Source organism: Diabrotica virgifera, chromosome 10 (genome assembly GCF_917563875.1).
Source record: "Diabrotica virgifera virgifera chromosome 10, PGI_DIABVI_V3a".
Lineage (NCBI taxonomy): Eukaryota > Metazoa > Arthropoda > Insecta > Coleoptera > Chrysomelidae > Diabrotica > Diabrotica virgifera.
Window position 1 is genome coordinate 34241560 of NC_065452.1, and position 21085 is coordinate 34262644.

General features: G+C 35.3%; 1 protein-coding gene across 1 annotated transcript in view; it reads left to right on the plus strand.

Moving 5' to 3' along the window:
- The window catches only part of LOC126878468 (cubilin-like), a 447168-nt gene that overhangs the window by 252455 nt on the left and 173628 nt on the right, over positions 1-21085 (plus strand). Inside the window, exons 32-35 of the mRNA XM_050641213.1 lie at positions 9243-9350; positions 9406-9648; positions 9754-9947; positions 19576-19768. Coding sequence (XP_050497170.1) covers positions 9243-9350; positions 9406-9648; positions 9754-9947; positions 19576-19768 — 738 coding nt within the window. The remainder of the gene's footprint in view (positions 1-9242; positions 9351-9405; positions 9649-9753; positions 9948-19575; positions 19769-21085) is intronic.

Here is a 21085-nt window from a genome sequence, read left to right on the forward strand (position 1 = left end):
ATGTTACATGCTCCTCGTCGCTTTTAATCTTCTTGGCTTTAGGTTTAGATGTAGGTACAGTAAAGGGTTTTTCTGTATGACTTGTTTCTGGAGAAGTGAGAACCTCGCTGATACTACGTTTTGACTGAAGGTCGACATTAATGGGTATGGAGGTGTCCATGGTGCTATCTTCTTGACTTTCTTCTATATTAGGATTGTTTAGATTATTTGCTGAGCTTTCTTCGATAGGAATTTGTTCGTGAGATAGAATTGTAGCTGTAGGTTGAGGCATAGTTTCGGGTAAGGTAGAAGAGATCGGTTGACTGTTATTTGAATTTGCTAGTGATTCCATTTTATCGGGACAGTTTGTGGCGATGTGTCCAGCCTTTTTGCAGGTATAACAGGCCATAGTTTCTAAGAAAATTCGATATGTTGTATTATCGAAGTCTAAAAGGAATGAGTCGGGTAAGGAGATATTGTGAGGACTAACGTAAATTTGTCTTCTGAAGCTCAAAATATGATTGTATTCAGGAAGATTAGAATTGATTTTTAGGAAGGTGACTGGGGAGAGAAGATTAAGTCCTATTTTTTGTAAATAATCAGTTAACAAACTGTGTGGTATACTGGGACATACGTTTGACAAAACAATACGTTCGGCTGGAGAAATCAGTCTTCTAGCTTGTACAATATTATTCTCGATTTTTATTTGTCCGTGCTTTTGCATAAATTCGTTCACCAGTTGTTTGCTTGAAAGGTACATACATATCCGATTGTTCGACAATCGAGACGAAAAGATAATGTTTTTTGGTTGAATTAGATTGCCCAACGGAATTAAGTAATCTTGCAGCTTCGTATTTTCTAAGGCGCTGAAGACAATCGCTTGCAGTTTCGACGGAAAAGAAGAAGAAGTTACTAATGAATAGGTTTTATTGGTATTTGTCTGCGGTTGTTGTACATGTTGCGAGTCAGAGAGACTCTGAATGTTAGGTTCCATTTTTAAATTTAATACGAGACATGTGTTCAAAACTAATACGGACCTGACCAGTAATTAAGCATGTAATTAAACCAGTAACAAAACTGGAATAAATTGTAGCTTATATCGTACCTTATCGATGTTATTAAATAATAATTAGCCAAAACTGGTTTACCACGTTATGTTAAACAAAAATAATACGATGGATGCACTTACTGGTATCTAATAAACTTGTCACTGAACTATTTATAAATAAACTATTACTTTTTCTGCACAAAATTTGCCATTTTGTTGAGACCAGAAATAAACACACCTTTCGTTAGGTCATTCAGGGCCGTACTAGAAATATTATTATTAAAACGAATCCATTCACATAACCTACAAGATCATCAACGTCTAAAATAACATAAGAATGCTTAAAAAATAAACTTACCAGAAGTGATTGATAACTGCACTACACATTGAAGAACAAATATTTAAGATTCTATTAGTCCTGCTCTTAAAACTCGACATCTTATTATTAAAACACAACAAGCGAATCAATAAATCACTACAAACAGGGAATGTGTTGTAATACAATAATAGTCACATGGAATGTGGCACTTAAGTCAAACTGGCATCAAACGAAAACGTTTTGTCAATGTTGCTAAAATGAACTTTTAATAAAATGATACTATTCCCGCTTGTTATTGCCGTTTCTACCACTTTGGCGCCATAATTTAACTCTCACAAAAGCCGATAGAATAGAAATCGCAAGTTGACACGTTTTGTCGCTTAAGTCAGTTTGGCGCTGAACGCCTCAAATATGTTCCCGAAATGTGCAATAACAGAACAGATATTATGGCAATTAGTTTTGACTTTATGCAAAATGTACAGTTGCCTGCATTACTTATTACATTATTAATTACTCAATAAATGTGTACATATAAAACCTAATTGTTATATAAATATCTTCTTCTTACCCCATACCACAAAAAAGTAATGAAGTTATGCTGTTAAAAATAGTTAAAGAGATAAAACGTTTATTTTAATTTCCCAAAAGTTAAGTTTTTGGAATGTTATCCTTTTACATTTCACCGATTCTTTTCAGATTTTTAGACTACGACGTTGTTAGCCTTTTTATTTTTCTATTCACTGGCCGGGATCGAACTTTGATCGAATATCCTCTAGATTTGTCGATCGAGCACCTCAGACGGCTTGGCTAATCTGACCGACCGTAAACTTACTTTCCGTTAATTCTTTGGCCATTAATACATTTCGAGCATAGATCGCTTTTGTTCGTCCGTGAAAACCATTTTTAATAATAATATTGTTTACTAAAACTTGAAAAGTCAAAGTTGACGTAAACTTACAAGTATATTTGAACATAGGCATAGTCAAAATTGATGTAAACTGGCAAGTATATCTGAATTAATGATAGACATGCGCGGTATAGCTCTGTCCGTCTGAGCCGACTATGATGACAATAATTTTGGATCAGTGGATATTAGGGTGGGTCGAAAATAAAATAATGTTTCATTTTTTAATCGCTATACCACGGAAAACTTGCCTTTTGGGTATACAGGGTGTCCAGAAACTCTACCGACAAACGAAGACAGGAGATTCCTTAGATAATTTTAAGACAATTTAACCAAATTCACCTAGTCCGAAAATGCTTCCTAAGAGAGCTAGAGCTCTTTGAAGATGGCGTCTTTGAACTAGTTTTTCTTAAATACCTCCAGAACGCTTCTAGTTAGAAAAACGAAAATTGGTACACATATTTATCTTCCAGAGTTAAATCGATTCCATCTATTGTGAATTTCTAGTACCAGTCATAGGCGTCCGTTTTGGGTGGGGCAACGGATATTTTATCGCATAACTTTTTTGTCTTTAACTTTTAAGCATTTCTGATACTGGATTATTAAATTGTGAGGTATTCTAGTACTAAAAGGTACTCTTGCTTTAAATCGGTAGGACACACCGTTTTCTAGAAAAATCGATTTGAAAATTTTTCGTTTCCTGAATTTGATAAAAAAATTGAAAAATCTTTTCAAAAAATAACGGTGTATTTTACCAACTTAAAGCAAGAGTAACTTTTAGAGCTAGAATACCTCATAATTTAATAATTTAGTGTCAAAAATTCTTAAATATTAAAGACAAAAAGTTATGCGATAAAATAACCGTTGGCCTACCCAAAACGGGCGCATATGACCGGTATTAGAAATTCGCAATTAATGAAATCGATTCATCTCTGGAATATAAATAAACGTACCAGTTTTCGTTTTTCTAAATAGTTTTTTTTTAATTATTGTTTTGATAATCACAAAACGAAAAGTTTTCAAATCGATTTTTCTAGAAAACGATGTGTCCTACCGACTTAAAGCAAGAGTACCTTTTAGTACTAGAATACCTCACAATTTAATAATCCAGTATCAGAAATGCTTAAAAGTTAAAGACAAAAAAGTTATGCGATAAAGTAACCGTTGCGCCACCCAAAACGGACGCCTATGACTGGTACTAGAAATTCACAATAGATGAAATCGATTAAACTCTGGAAGATAAATATGTGTACAAATTTTCGTTTTTCTAACTAGAAGCGTTCTGGAGGTATTTAAGAAAAACTAGTTAAAAGACGCCATCTTCAAAGAGCTCTAGCTCCCTTAGGAAGCATTTTCGGACTAGGTAAATTGGGTTTTTTTTGCTGGAAGCCGTCTGTTGTGAACCGGTTGTACTGCAGCCACTTGGCTTATTGTACATCTTCCATTGTTTATGAAACCCATTCCAGAATTCTGGAACCCTGTACCAGCTTGTACAGGTCTAGTGGGTGGGTGCCATATAAATTTGGAGTCATTTAGATGTCTCCGAAAAGTGTTTGCCGCCTCCGATCCAATGCCTCACAGTCATGCAAGATATGGTTGACTGTTTCAGGTTCTCTGTTACAGAGTCTGCAGCTCAAGTCTCCATGAAACAGCCCCATTGTATGTAGGTGACCCTTAACTGGCGCATGTCCAGTGAGGAAACCTGTTATGACTCTGAGCTGATTCCTGCTTGTTTTCAGCAGTAACTCAGCTCTACTAGCACATGTCCGTCCGATATACATCTTGCCATGTGTTTGACCGGGTACACTCTCCCAGTGTGAGTTGTGTTGGCTTCGGATCCAGGCTTTTTTTCGTTCGCGGACGGTGCTTTTTGGCACTCCTACGGCCGGCTCTGGACCCAGGTATTTTGTAGCTGATGCTCTCTTGGCAAGTGCATCAGCTCTTTCATTGCCGTATATGCCCCGATGACCTGGAACCCATACCAGTATAACACTGTTATGTTGTGCCAGTCTATCAAGTTCTTGTCGACATTCCCACACCAGCCTAGAGTTCACCTTAGGGCTTATAAGAGCCCCAATGGCTGCTTGGCTATCTGTGCATATGTTAACCCGCTGCAGTTCGAATGCCCTCAGGTTGTTTTCTCTTGCACACTGCAAGATTGCAAAAATCTCTGCCTGAAATACGGAGGTACATTCCCCCAGTGGAATAGAAATGTTGAAATTTCCACCATTATAGAATATTCCTGCGCCCGAACCGTCTGCAGTTTTAGACCCGTCCGTATACCAGGTGCAACCCTGCAGTCTGTGTCGAGAGTTTCCTCTGTCCCATTCGTCTCGTGGGCAAATGTCCACTTGAAAAGGTACTTCAGGCATATATCTTGATATCATATGGTCAGAAATCATCATCCATTCGGCATCATTAATTTCATTCGTTATTTTACTATGTCCTGATTTAACTGGTACGTTGCTCAGGTTTTCTCGCAGTCTATAATAGCCCATTCTCGCCTCACCTCTTATTGTTATATGTAAAGGAGGGAGATCCAGTAGTGCCTCCATAGCTGCCGTAGGTGTGCCCCTCATAGCCCCCGTGATCCCGAGACAAGCAAGTCTTTGCACCTTGCTTAATTTGATGATGGAACTTTTTTGCTGCACTTTTGGCCACCATACCACTGATGCATATGTAATTGTGGGTTTTACCACCATGTTATAAGTCCAATATACCATGTCTGGTCTCAAACCCCACATTTTCCATGAGTACGTCTGGCTACCATTAACGTAGATACCGCTCTCTTCGTTATTCTTTCTATCTGCTGATTCCAAGTAAGTCTTGAGTCTATTATTATCCCGAGATACTTTACTTCACTCACCAGATTTAAATGTACACCATTTAGACTTAGAGGACCCAATTCATCTGAATTCCTTCTTTTAGTAAATTTCATGATTTTGGACTTTAGAGGACTGATGTTAAGCCCTACATTTGAAGTCCATTCTGTAACTACGGTCAGAGCCTGTTGCATTCGATCTCTGACTGTACCATTAAATTTTCCGTGGGCTAAGATGACTAGGTCATCCGCATAGCCCAGGACGTGATGCCTATCGTTGTCGAGTCTAGCTATCAGGCCATCCATGACCAGATTCCACAATAGAGGAGATAAGACTCCCCCCTGTGGGCAGCCTCTGGCTACCTGAGCTGACACTGTATCCCCTAGCAACGTAGCATATATCACACGGCTTCTCAGCATGCAGTCTATCCATCTACAGCTTGTTTCGTCTATTCCTTTTAGACGGATCGCCCTTGTGATCGCTTCGTAGGAGGTGTTGTCAAATGCTCCCTCAATATCGAGAAATGCACCCAACATCACCTCTTGGTTTTCTAGAACGTACTCCACTCTCTGTACAAGATGGTGCAGTGCCGTTTCTGTGGAGACTCCCGCTCGATATGCATATTGTCCCCGATGTATCGGACTTTCAACCAATACACCATCCCTGATATGCCTATCGAGCAGTTTTTCTAAGGTCTTCAGTACGAATGACATCAGACTTAATGGCCGCAGAGACTTGGCCCTTTCCTGTCCGATTTTGCCAGGTTTGGGTATAAAAGCCACCCTTATCAGCCTCCATGCTTTTGGTATGTACCCCAGCAATAAAGTAGCCTGCAGTATCTTACACAATTTTTTGAAAAGAAGGTCGTTTCCCTTCTGTAGAAGTATTGGATAAATCCCGTCCGGACCCGGTGATTTATATGGCTTGAATGAGTTTATTGCCCATTTGATTTTGTCCTGGTTTATAACTTCTTTTGCCACATGCCAGTTTTCCCTAGAACCATAATTCATGATATCCAGTCCGGTTTGCCATGTGTCTAGGGGTATCAGTTTTGTCTCAGACTCAGGAAAGTGTACCCTGAAAAGCTGTTTCAGGGTGTCTTCACCATTCTGAGTGTATTCACCTGACTCTATTTGGAGCGAGGGAATACTTATCTGAGGGTCCTTTGAGAGAACTTTATGGAGCCTTGCCATTTCTGAAGTCCCTTCTATCTCTTCACAATGCCTTCTCCACGATTCTCTTTTTGCCCTTCTCAGTTCCTTATTGTAGTCAGTAAATTGGGTTAAATTGTCTTAAAATTATCTGAGGAATCTTCTGTCTTCCTTTGTCGGTAGAGTTTCTGGACACCCTGTATATGTAAAATGAAAAGTAAAAGAAAGTTATACAGGGTGTAACAAAAATACAGGTCATAAACTTAATCGCATATTCTGGGACCAAAAATAATTCGATTGAACCTAACTTACCTTAGTACAAATGTGCACATAAAAAAAGTTACAGCCCTTTTAAGTTACAAAATGAAAAGCGATTTTTTCGAATGTATCGAAAACTATTGGAAATTTTTTATTGAAAATGGACATGTGGCATTCTTATGGCAGTATCATCTTAAGAAAAAATTATAGTGAAATTTGGACACCCCATAAAAATTTTATGGGGGTTTTGTTCCTTTAAACCCCCCCCCCCAAACTTTTGTGTACGTTCCAATTAAATTATTATTGTAGTACCATAAGTTAAACACAATATTTTTAAAACTTTTTTGCCTCTTAGTACTTTTTCGAAAAGTCAGTTTTTATCGTTCGAATATTTGTCAAATCCACCACATATTTGCCTATGGTTAAGTACGATTATGGAGACTTGGTAATATGTAATATGAACATTTATTTATGATTTACATTTTTAGGGATATTTTGAACCATATTAAAAAAGAAGTCACATCTCGATAAAAGGTGCCTTTTCGAAAAAATACAAAGAGGCAAAAAAATTTTAAAAACACTATCTTTAACTAATGGTACCGCAGTAATATTTTAATTGAAACGTACACAAACATTTGGGGGGTTTAAAAGAACAAAACCCCCATAAAATTTTTATGTAAACATATTGAAAAATAAGCCTCAACTCGATAAAAACTGCCTTATCGAAAAAATACTAAGAGGCAAAAAATTTTTAATAATAATGAATTTAACTAATGGTACCACAATAATAATTTAATTGAGACGTACACAAAAGTTTGGGGGGGGGGGTTTAAGGGAACAAAATTTAGTGAAATTTAAGGGTGCACAAATTTCACTATAATTTTTCTTTAAGATGTTCCTGCCATAAGAATGCCACATGTCCATTTTCAATAAAAAATCTCCAATAGTTTTCGATATATTCGAAAAAATCGATTTTCATTTTGTAACTTCATAAGGGCTGTAACTTTTTTTATGTGCATATTTGTACTAAGGTAAGTTAGGTTCATTCGAACTATTTTTGGTCCCAGAATATGTGATTTAATTTATGACCTGTATTTTTGTTACACCCTGTATATTGAACCCCCAGCTAGCGCATCATACTTAAAATTTAGTTTTTTTCAGAAATCAAGACATTTTTCAATTATTTTTACAATCTTTATCCAATAATATTTGAACGTGCTATAGTGAAAACTGTTTAGTTAATAGTTTAAAAAATAGGAAATAAATTTGAAACAGACAATATCTTTTAATTTGCGGTAGCGCAAAATAGGTACTTAAAAATTGGTAAAATTCACATATTAACATCTTGATGTGGTCTAGTATGTTGTGTTGGGTGTTGTGTTGGGTGTTAATAGCACAATCTCTTTTTTATTCTTTTACTTTACACTCCATTTAATTGGAATAGAATTATTATAAAGTGTTTAATAAAGGATATAAATAAAACAACTTATAATTTTAATAACATGTTTAATGGAAACAAAAAGAAACCAAATTGTAGCCAAACAATGTCAACAAATAAATGAAATTTTGACTTTAGAAAGAGTCGACTGAACACGTTTTTAAGGCTATCAAATCAACCAGATTTCTATCAGAAAATTTGATTAAAGTAGTTGATTCTGTAATCGAAAGCAATGCTTTTTTTTCCCACCCAGAAAATTTGCTACTGAGGATGATAGTTGATGAAAGGAAGCACATAAGAGAATTGGGATTCCGAAGAATAATCAAAGAAAGGATATTAGCTACAAAAACAGAAAAAATTAGGGTTTTTCGACCTCCAAAAATCAACTTTCATGCGACTGACTATACTGAATTAATTGACTGGAACACCACTGAAATTATACCACCACCACTGTTACGGAGAGTCTCCGATGATGAAATTTGGGCTAAAATCACTGCTGGTAAAACACCTGAGGATTGGAACTTTGGAAAATTTCCATGTCAAACTCAAGCCGTTGAATGCTGCGTCAAGTTAGTGACTGAAGCATCTAAAAAAGTCGTCGGTGCTAAGCAACGAGATGGTTTCATAAGAGCGGCCGTAGCATCCAGAGCTTCGATGCCAAAGTTTGACAGCAAGCGAAGCTTTAACGTACCCACTCAGAAATAGTGAGTAAAAGACTCTTTCTAAAGTCAAAATTTCATTTAATTTGTTGACATCGTTTGGTTAAAATTTGGCTTCTTTTTTGTTTCAATTAAACATGTTATTAAAATTATAAGTAGTTTTATTTATATCCTTTATAACTTTAAACACTTTATAATAATTCTATTCCAATTAAATGAAGTGTAAAGTAAAGGAACAAAAAATGGATTGTGCTGTTAACACCCAACACAACATACTAGACCACACCTTCTTTTAAGTTGCTAATATGTGAATTTTACCAATTTTTGTGTATTTTGCGCTATGGCAAATTAAAAGCTAATGTCTTTTTCAAATTTATTTCCTATTTTTTAAACTATTAACTAAACAGTTTTCACTATAGAACGTTCAAATATTATTGACTAAAGTTTGTAAAAATAATTGAAATATGTCTTGATTTCTGAAAAAAACTAAATTTTAAGTATGGTGCGCTACCTGGGGGTTCAATATATAACTTTATTTTACTTTGCATTTTACTTATATACTTAAAATGCAAGTTTTCCGTGGTATAGCGATTAAAAAATGAAACATTATTTTTTTTTTCGACTCACCCTAGTGGATATCTTTAGCAATGTCTTTTGTTTCTAGATTGTGGAGGTACTTTGGAAGCAGTTGAAGGGTACTTCTCGACTCCAGAGTATCCCAAAAAGTATCCGTCCGATATAAAGTGTGAATGGACCCTTAAAATAGCCGAAGGTGAGCACTGATTGATGTTTTAAATGAGTACAATTTAAGATCTTACTTTTTCCAGGTAATCACGTGACCTTAAACTTCATGGACTTTAGTTTATTATCTTCGGAAAATTGTAACACCGATTTTCTTGAAATACGCTCCCGAAATGCTTCTGGAAAACTATTGGGGCTTTATTGTGGAACAAACACACCAAGTAATATTACAAACGTTGGCAGTCTCTGGTTACTTTTCCAAAGTAGTAAAATAGCACCAGGAGACAACACCGTGACGGCGAAAGGATTCTATGCACAATACGTATTAAGTAAGTTTTATTTACGCAAGTATACAGGGTGATTCATATAGAACGGGTATTATTTTACCAAGAAAATATTAATTTCTGCGGAATAACTGGATCTTTCTGTTTCAGATGAAGAAAATGAACTGAGTGGTACAAAGGGGCAAATCGAATCTCCACTATATCCATTACTTGTCATGGATTATAAAACATATACATGGAAAATTACTGTAGCTTCGAAGAAACGAATTAGGCTGTCATTTAAAGAGTTTTATTTGGATGCCAAAGACACATTTGATGACGAATGTTATTTTGCAACATTTGAAGTACGTACCTATAAGTTATTGGGTGGAATGCATAAAACGTAGTTTTCCTGCTAATGTTTCAAGTATGTACTATATTTTTGAAGATTTTACTACACTTACAAAGCATTAACTGCTTTGAAAGTGTAGTAAAACACTTACAAAGCATTTATAAGTGTAGTAATGCTTTATAACCCAGCAAACAGACTTGGGCCCAGTTACGTGATAATTACGTTAAATTTACGGCAAATTTCAGTAACTAACTAATACGTAATAATATCTTAATAAATTACTTACGTAATAAAATCACGTAGGGGAAGGGGGGGTATGATGGGGTAGCTAAGGAAAATAACAAAAATACAATATAATTACTACGTTTATTACTATTACTAATTGATGGCACGTTACGTCATTAATCTAACTATGATTTGGTACAATCTTTGGAAAATCAACCTATCACATTTTTCAACAATTAGCCATTAATAAGAACATTATGAAAAATCATCTTGCCCCATACTATGGGGTATGATGGGGTAATGGAATTGGGGCATGATGGTGATGCTAATTAATTCTCACAAAACAAACAAAAATGTGTATTTGCTCCAGATCTTCATTGTCCACCCTAGCACAAGCATTGTGAGCTCAACATCCACAGATCTGGCAGCCTACCCAGGGTTCTGACGATGTCACTTTATCTATGGCTGTTTTCATAGCATCTCTCGACCACTCTCCTCTTTTTGTTTTTTTCTTGTAAGTACGTACCATGGTATTATCTAAAATAATAATCCAATGGTATTTATTAAGAAATTTAAATTAACCCAGACTTACCACCAATGTCCCATCATACCCCGCACCCAATACCCCATCTTGCCCCAAAAGGTAACTTTGAACAAAAAAAAATTCACTAATTAAATGTTTAACGTATTCACACAAACAATATGCCATTATCAAAATAAGAATACTAGTAAACAACGATAAAAAAGACATTAATGAGGTGATCATAATTACCTTAAAATAACGATGGTTGTCCTTGCACAAAATTAGATCAACGGATCGCTAAAACAGTTTTCCGTTTGTAAACAAAAAACGCGTACACTCTCATTCACAGTTTCTCTTGCAGGGACCGTTAGTCGAATGACTCTTCCTATTGAGTTACTGCATGATATTCACCAACCTGTAGTTTCTTGTTTGTGTGTGGTACCCCGTCTTACCTCGAGACCCCGTCATACCCCTCATTCCCCTAACTCGGTGATTTATGACGGAAAAAACGTATTTCAGGCCAAATCATTCACCTATATATTAGTGCTTCCTTTATGCATGTTGGACATTAGAATAATATAAAACCATAATGACGAATATAGTACATGTTTTTTATAATAGTTCTGAATATCGGTTACATCGCAAAGGTACGTTTATTTCACGTAATAATCACGAAACAGAAGTAACTTCCTTTGGTTAAATTTTGAGAAATATTTTGGAAAACAAAATTTTACAACGGTATTGGTTAAATACGTATCGCTTGAATTTTACTCACTGTATTTTATGGACGTCGAAATATTAGATGTATTTCACGTAAAAGGAATGTAAATAATACCAATATTTAAACAAAAAGTTTATGATTTCGCTTTTAAGAACATTTAGCATAACTATTTCAATCAAACCTTGATTTGGAGCTATTTTTTCTATTTTTTTTCTTTAAAAATATCACAAGAGCTAACATGATGTTGAGTCTAATTTTCAAATCGCGCGTGGTGAAGATGTACTGCCAAGCCTTTCTCATCCTTGAAATACCATCACGTGACTGAAATAGTTGGTTCGAAAACTAAATTAATCGATTTATCGAATAATACGTTTCGATCGGATTATTTTTTTTATATTATTCTGGTATTGAAATAGATTTTTAGTAAGACCAGTTAGTTAATAGTAAAAGAAATTTAAAAGCAAAAGAAAAAAGAAAATATGTAAAACTAATTTAAAGTAAGTAGAATAGTTTAACTTTAATTTAAAAATAATCGATTTTTATAATCGATTATCATAACCTCTAAAATCAGCTATCTGCTTCTCACAACAAAAAGTGAAACGTGAAGTGAAGAGCTTTCTTTATTCTTTACCTCGTTTTATTTTAGGCGGGTTTATTTATAATAATGTCTTTCGTATTACTGTTACCTCACTGCTCGAGTGTTGAAGTGCCGATGGCGGAGCACACTAGTTCGCTCCCATGGTCAAAAAACCCTCTTAATTACATACTAGTTCGCTCCGAAAACCATAACCTAGTTCGCTCCCGTAGTTAAGCGGATTAAGTATTTATCTATTCTATTCTAGGAAAATTAATATCAGGAAAATTGGTACTGTGACTTTTGTATTTTATATTAGAAATTATATAAAATATTGGTGGTTACCTATTTATATAAATACAGTGATAAGCGCGCTAATAACCAGCATTGGTAGCATTGTTTAAAAAGACTCATTCTTTTAAACAATGATAGTAAATTGTCGTATTAGAAAGGGTGGGTTGTGATTGCGCGCAGCGGTCAAATACCTACTGCGGTTCTCTCACTCTAATACCCGTAAGTTAGGTTTGGACCGAAGGGTTATGTCTCTCTCCTTTTTGACCTTTGCGCGCAATTGCAATCTGCCCAATACAAAGTTTGAGAAATATTTATTAAAAATTTTATTAATAAAATGTATCAAAGTATCTGCTTTATGAAGGCAACATTAGAGAGATATTGCTGAGCCTTTTTTGCACTTGCTGTATTACAGCACGCGTTATTTTGACAGTAGAGCATGCGCAGATGTGATATCTGGCTTACGCTGCGTTATTGGAAATACGGCCTGCCGTTATTAGGGGAGATGTTACGCTGTGCGGTATTCGTTGCGCTATTTTCTTTTCAGGTTATGTTTGTTGTTTATCTTTTATTTAAACCAAATTTATTCGTAATAATTTGCTAAAATGGGTACCTCAGACAGTAGCAAACGAATTAGATTTACGTCTGATGACGATTTGTGTTTATTAAAACAAGTTTTATGTCAAAATCCATTGACTTCTCCAGAAAATTGGACGTTAGTTCAGGAAAACATGAAGAGTGCAACAGAAAAATCTTTTATTTGTAAGAACATTCAAGGATCATTTATTTCTCTTGCTCGATATTTGGAAGAAAATACAAACCTTTCTTCCATCTAAATTCTGGATTTTGAGTACAAATTAGATAAACAACTAATCTTAATCTAGCCGTAAAATACCGCAACTAAAATGTTGAGCAATATCTGCATTTATGAAACGTCTGAGAAATGTCATTTCTGTCAAAATAGCGCGGTGTAAATAGCGCAACGTAGGCTGTGTTAAATTTGCAATATCTCTCTATTATCTATTTAAGCTGACCCTGGCTATTCATTATTATTCATTGTGTACCCAGTAAAGACATTATTCAACTGTCTTTTCTAAGAAATATATGGCCGGAGCGAACTTACTATGGAGACCTACACAGAGGAGAGGAATCGAGATAGGACGACCTTGAAATTTTTGTACACAATTTTGCCTGTTTGCTTGGTTTCTCGCTAGGGCGGCGGTGGCGTAGAAATAGATGCTACTTTTGCATTGGAGTGAATGTGAAAATTTCGAAAATAATTAATTATTCGTAGTTAATATAAGATTATTGGTTTTGGTGGTTAATATTATTTAAATATGAGTGCCAAGAAAGCTTACACTAAAAGAACTTGCTTCGTACCGGGATTTATATCGAGTTATCGTTCCGATAAAAAATTCAAAAGGGAACTTAACGAAGTTAATAAAGACTTTTTATAAAGATTTGTCTTTATGTTATTTATAACGTTCGTGGATTAAACCTATTCGTTTGTATGTTATTTCCTTCGGTGTAAATAAAATTTGTGCCTATTATTGGTTTTTATTTTAACCTGAAAATTATAGTGATAATAGTAGGACGATCTTGAAAGTTTTTCTGTCGAAACAATGCATTTTTTGAGACAAAATATTTCACAAAAATTAACATTAATTTTATAAAAGTCAGACTATCGTCTGCGTAGTTTATAGACATATATTTTTATTAACTAAATTTAAACATCTGATAGGTAAGCTTTCAGAATATAGATAAATGAAGTATTAAAAAAAAGCTGTTTAAATTTTGATAAAAAGAATACCTAATTAAAAAAAATTGATCAATAAACTTCAAATTATTTAAATAACTTTTTAAACTTTTTAAAAACAATTACGTACAGTTAAGTCAATTTTTTCAACTCACAAACTTTTTAATATCAGTTACAAAGATATTAAAAAATTAATTTGCCGTTGAAATACCATTGGTATATAAATGTGGCAGTTAGATAATGTGACAAAATATTTCCGCTTCAAAATAAGCTGTCCTACATATTAAAGTAATGACAAATTTAAATTTGATGTCACATCTCCATCTACAATGGTATATAAAGAATACACTTTTTACCACACGTCGATATGTTATAAGGTTAAAATAATTTATTTTTGGCATAAAACATATTCAGCTACAATCCACCAATAAATTAATGTCTAATTACGCTAAAAACAAAAATAAAATGAGTTAAATATTAAATAAGTCCATAAGAGCTAATGTATTTGTAGCACCTATTCGAACACTTGCGCCTCTAGCGGCGATTGCTGAAAGTTGAATTAGAGGTTGAAAAGTTAGCCCACAAACGATGCATTGCGTTTCCACTCCTTCTTACAGGTCTCCATAGAACTTACCTATGCCCCTTTTCTGTGGGGTATTAAAATCTGACCGCCGGAGCGAACTAGTATACGCCCGCCGATGGTGCAGTTAGGAAAAACAAGTGTGCTCCTCGAAATAAAAATTGACCTGCGTTTGCATATTTTTAATGTGTCTTTAGGTCGGTATTATTTTTGGTGTCTTATCTTGTATAATAATTATACAAGACAAATGTTTTTAAAGTCTCTATTGTACTAAATAAATACATTGTAAATACTTTATATGATTGTTTTATTTATAGCATAATATGAGGATAATATTTACGTGATTCATAAGTTAATTAAGGTCGAATTATTTACGTGAACCGAGGACGTCTCTTTCACGTGAAAACTAATATATACGTTCCCTAAAAGATATGTTAATCAACACGTGTTTGCAACTTGAATTTCCCAAAACATTTTATTGCTATTTAAGGTAAATAACACGTCTATTGAAGACGAGTTATTCACGTAATTTAAAGACGTATTTTCAATATGACATTCCAACCAAATTTTCACGTGAAATTCACGTAAGCAATTTACGTATATTGGTGAAAAATGTACCCAAAATTCACGTCATTAACACGTCGGTCTGTTTGCTGGGAAGTGTAGTAAAATCTTCAAAAATGTAGTACATACTTGAAACATTAGCAGGTACTACGTTTTATGCATTCCACCCATTATTTTAGAGTCACAAAAAGTTGATATAGCTGATTGCTTCTGTTTAGCAGTTTAATATAACATATGTAATAACATCTGGAAGTTGTATCTCCTTCAAGAGATGGAGCTTCTAAAGAAGGTTGGAGTTGGCTTCTGCAACCTCTTACCAGTCTTTTTTAAATATAAGTCTGTTTTGTGTATCTCGGTAATGTATTTGGTGTTTTTTAGCCACGCCATCTGGTTTTCCAAGTTTTTTAATGGCGGTATCTCTAATAGAGGCATGTAGATGTCAAACATGGACAATGACAAGGTCGAACAGGGATAAATTATTAGCGAAGGGTTGGGAATAGCCTTGGATAAAAAAACGTAGCGAGTGTTACGAAGGTGAAAGATGTCATGTCATAGAAAAAGTAACAGACATAGTGGAAATTGGAAGGCCAAACATCAGGCAGAACGAAATCATTCCAAACAAATGGATAAACTCGGTTACAATACTCTTTATTAAGAAAAGGAGGTCAATTAGACCTTGAAAACTATGGTGCTTGAAGAAAATTAAAAATATTCGAACCCCAAGCGAAGCTTGAATAGTTTCAGAAGCACTAAAATTTTGACAAGATATATTACATAAAATAAATTAAACTACTTTGCAATATCTGCCTTCACAGCGTTAATATTTCAACAGACTGGAACAATGTTACTATGATTCTGTTACTTTTTGGAATCGCAAATACGATAAAAAGAGCCTCTATCTCCATCTCTTGTCGTTTCCCCATTACTGAGGATTGTGATTTCCTCCAATATTACTAACAATGTTTCTCCATTGGTCTCTATCTTCAGCTGCTCTAAGATCTTCGCAGAATGAGTTTCCAGCTGAATGCTTTATTTGGTCAGACCATCTAGTTGGTGATCGTCCTCTTGATCTTCTCCCCGGAACGTTTCCAGAAACAATTAATCTCTCCAAACTGTCGTCACCTCTGCGAACCACGTGACCAAAGAATTGCAGAATTCGTTGCAGACATATTGTGGACAGCCTTTTTTTAATATTGAGTTGGTTTAGAATGGAAACGTTTGTCCTATGAGCTGTCCAAGGTATGCGCAGCATTCTTCTCCAGCACCACATCTCAAAGGCATCAATTTTTTGGCGCTCGCATGCGCGAAGAGTCCAAGTCTCTGCTCCGTATAGAAATATTAAGAATACAAGGGCATTCACCAATCTCATCTTGATATTTTGAGAGATAGATCTGTCTTTCCAAACTTTGTTTGAGCGACTCATCGCATTTTTTGCCATACCAATACGTCTCCGAACTTCTGCTTCACAGTTACCATCGTTAGTTATACTAGACCCGAGATAGACAAATGTGTTTACTATCTGGTATTCCTTTAACATGTTAGTCAGTTGAATAGTGTCGAATCTGTCGACTACCATTATTTTTGTATTAGCTTTATTGATTCTCAGACCAACTTTATTGCTTTCGTACTCAACTCTTTGCAGAAGATCAAACATTTCTTGCTCATTTGCTACTATAAGTGTAGTGTCATGAGCAAATCTTAAATTGGAGATTTTCCTACCAGCTACTGTTACTCCACCGGCCAATTCTTCTAAAACCATCCTCATGACATGTTCACCATAAATGTTAAATAAATCATATGACAACACGCATCCTTGTCTAACACCTCTCTCGGTCTTGAATTGGTTTGAGAACTTCTGATCTAGTCGTACTGTCGCTATATTAGACTGGTACAGATTTTTAATAAGTGTCACCAGGTGCATTGGTGCGCCCATTTCTATTAAAATTGACCACATATTTATCCAGCTTACACAATCAAATGCCTTTTGGTAGTCAACAAAGCATATAATCATAGGTACATGAAATTCTCTAGAATTTTCAATGAGTTGTTTCAGGTTCAGGATTTGTTCCCTTGTACCTTTACCCTTTACAAATCCCGCTTGTTCCTGAGGTAGTTGGTAATGTAGATAGGTTTTTAATCTGTATTTGATGATATACAACAAGATTTTACTAGCATGTGTTATTAGTGACAGTGTGCGGTAGTTTTCACATCTGGTAGTAGTTCTTTTTTTGTGTAGTGGGATATAAATTGAGGTACACCAATCAGATGGCCATTTTCCTGAATTACAAACAGCGACAGAGATAGAATGAATGATGTGTAATCATTTGTCACCTAGTAACTGTAGTATTTCACATGGTATTGAATCAATGCCTGTGGATTTATTTCTTTTTAGTGATTTAATTGCATCTTTGACTTCAGCGAGTAAGACCGTAGGTTCTCTAGGGTAGTCAAAATGCCACTGATTTTCTGCTGATACCTCGTTATTTTTATTTAGCTCGCCACAGTAGTTTCGCCATGTTTCCAATATTTCATCAGTATCGGTCTTTAAATTACCTTCCTTATCTATTACAGACCACGTTTGAGGTTTAAATTCTCTGGTAAGGAGTTTGATCTTCTGGAATAAGTCCCTCGGTTCATTTCGACAGCCATGTTCCTCTATCTCTCTGCATATTTGAGAGATGTAATCAGCTTTATATTTGCGGCACTGTTTTCTGATTTCTCTCGATAACGCTCTGTATTCATCGTTTGTTCCGTATCAAGTTTTATGTTCTTTTCTGCGTTGAATCACAGTCCACTTAGTATCGAATATGCATGGCTTACGGCAAGTGGAAACCGTTGCCTCACAGTCTTTTGCAGCCTCGATTACCTTATCTTTGAGATAGATCCAAGTGCTCTCAGGGTCACTATCTACTTGGTCTAAAGAAAGAGCTTCTTCTAGGTTTTGTTGGAAGTCATTGATTTTTAATGGATTTAGAGATATGACTTTTCTCTGGGGTTTTCTTTTGGGGACTTTAAAACGAAGTCGAACGTTCAATACCAGGAGTTGATGATCGCTTCCACAGTCTGCGCCAGGATATGTTTTACAGTTGATGGACGACGACTTCCATCTTGATCTTATTAGGATGTAGTCTATTTGATTCCTTGTTCGTCCATTTGGGCTGCGCCATGTGTATAATCTCCTTGGATGATATTGGTATAACGTGTTTGTAATTGTAAGATGTTGTTCTACACAGAACTCCACTAGACGGTCGCCATTTTCATTTCTCTGTCCCAGTCCATTTTTGCCCAGCACTCCTTCAATATTTACATTAGATACCTCACTTTGGCGTTAAAATCCCCTAAAAGTATGACGAGTTCACGATTCGGAATAGCGCGAACAGTTTCTTCTAGACGACCATAGAACCTGTTGATGTCTTCTTCTTGTGCAGCTGTTGTAGGAGCGTATACCTGGACAAGGTGTAGGGTATTGGTGGATATTCTCATTTTAAAGGAAAATTATCCTGTCATCAATAGTATTATATCCAATTACGCAGTCGTTAAGTTTAGAGGGTACAATTATTGCGACTATATTTGTACTTTTGTTTTCTGGGCCTGAAAAATAGACGACGTTGCCAGCAGTTGTTTTAAAATGCCCTTTTTCTCTCCTAATAAAAAGAGCAGCTATACACAAATGGGCGCAACAGAAGTCTCTTGAATGGTAGAACAACTCCCCAGGACAGAGACAGGGCAAACAGTTCATCAAAGGACATTCGGTTAAATTTATATCAGACTTACTTTCGCGCAGTCGCAGCACTGTCAGAATGATAGTGGGTCTGCTGACTGGACACTGTAGACACAATAGACACTTGAGTCTTATAGGCCTGACAGAAGAGGACACCTGTCGGTTCTGTCTGGAAGAAGAGGAAGCCGCTCTACACGTTCTGTATCATTGCGAGGGTCTCGCACTAGTGCGGTTTCTGGAACTCGGGGAGGAAAAACCGGAAGCACCAGGCTACATGAAAAGGCCACCATCAAGGCTGTTGAGTCTCATTATGAGGACCAAGCTAGATGAAGTGCTTTAGAAGAAGGGGGAAACACAATAGATCCGCAAAGGTCGCAGTGTATCAGGCTTAATTGGCCGCCCCATTTTCTATATTCTACATTCTACTCAAAACTCTTTACTGGCAAACAGATTGGAAGTAAAACTCGATTTCTACCAGTCAGAAGAATAAGTAGTATAGTTTCCGTCAGTCCACGGAACAAATGACTATCTCCAGTAACCTGAAACTCTAGTCTAAAAGTCTGTCGAATGTAATAAGCCCTTGGTTTTTATTTTTGTCTATTTTGACTGACTTCTACAAAGCATTTGACTAGTTTCTCTTTTTTACTTGTCGTGTATATCCTAAATCTTATAAAAACACTTTTTAGGTATTTGATGGCATGGATGATACAGCCACGTCATTAGCAAAACTCTGTGGTATATCGCTACCAGACCCGATAACTACGACTTCAAATGTTATGTTTATAAAAGTAGATTACAGCAGTCCACGAATGGGCTCGAAGTTTAGAGTAGATTGGGAACAGATTGATGCTGCTGCAAGTGTTTATACACCTTCATACAGTAAGTTAAAATTTAATTCATTTTATTTTATTAGTTCCCGGTGTTATCCTATTTTTGCTTATCGTATAACCATTAACCATGTATTTTGTTTTTTTTATGCTAAAACAAGGCCGAACCTGCCTCTTACTTCTGCTACCCTGGAAAGAAGCATCTGTAGACCTTCCAGATTGTCTGTAGAAATGACAGTGTCATCAGCGTATTTTATGTTACTTGTCAGTAATTCTCCATTTATAGTATTCTCTCATCTATAACAGTTAGCTCTATTTCAAAATCTTTGGATAAATTAATTCTTCCTTAATTTATAAAATACACACACCGGCAAAATTAGCCGAACACTTTAAAAATGGTACATGTTTGATGTCTCGGATTTCCTAAACCAGTTGTCCGATTTGAGTGATTTTTTTAATATGTTATAGCCTTATTATTTAAGAATATCGGTGTAATAATATTGTTACTAGACAGGTAAACGTCATTTTATACCGGGTGTTACAATCATACTGTGTTTTTTCCTTAAAGTTCGGAGCACTCTGTGGAATATTCTAGCCTATATAAAATATTAAAATTAAAACTTAATTGTACCCTTAGGCTTTCTTAACATTTTCTTATTTGGATCATTTACTTAGGTTGGATAATACTAAAGTTAGGTACTTTAACAACTAGTCACGATCTTCATCAATACAGGGTGTTTCTAAATAAGTGAGACAAACTTTAAGGGGTAATTCTACATGAAAAACTAATGACCGTTTGCTTTATAATCATATGTCCGCAAATGCTTGGTTTACGAGATACGGGATGTTAAATTTTTTCTTTCAAACTCATGATTTATTTATTGCTCTAAAACTGGTTGAGATATGCAAATGAAATTTGGTAGGTTTTAAGAGGTAGTTATTGCAAATTTTTGACATACAACTAAAAATTTTATTTTCACCATTGGCGTGCATTCGGGATATATCTAAAATGTTTATACCCTTATGCACGCCAGTGGTGAATATAAAATTCTTAATTGCATGTCAAAAAATGCGCAATAACTACATCTTAAAACCTACCAAATTTCATTTGCATATATCAACCGGTTTTAGAGCAATAAATAAATCGTCAGTTTAAAAGAAAAAATTCAACATCCCGTATCTTGGAAACGAAGCATTTGCGGACATATGTTTATAAAACAAACTGTCATTAGTTTTTCATGTAGAAATTACCCCTTAAAGTTTTTCGCACTTATTTAAAAACACCCTGTATTGATGAATAACAAGGCTAGTTGTTAAAATATCTAACTTTTTTATTATCCCACAGAAGCGAATAAATCAAAAAGCAAAG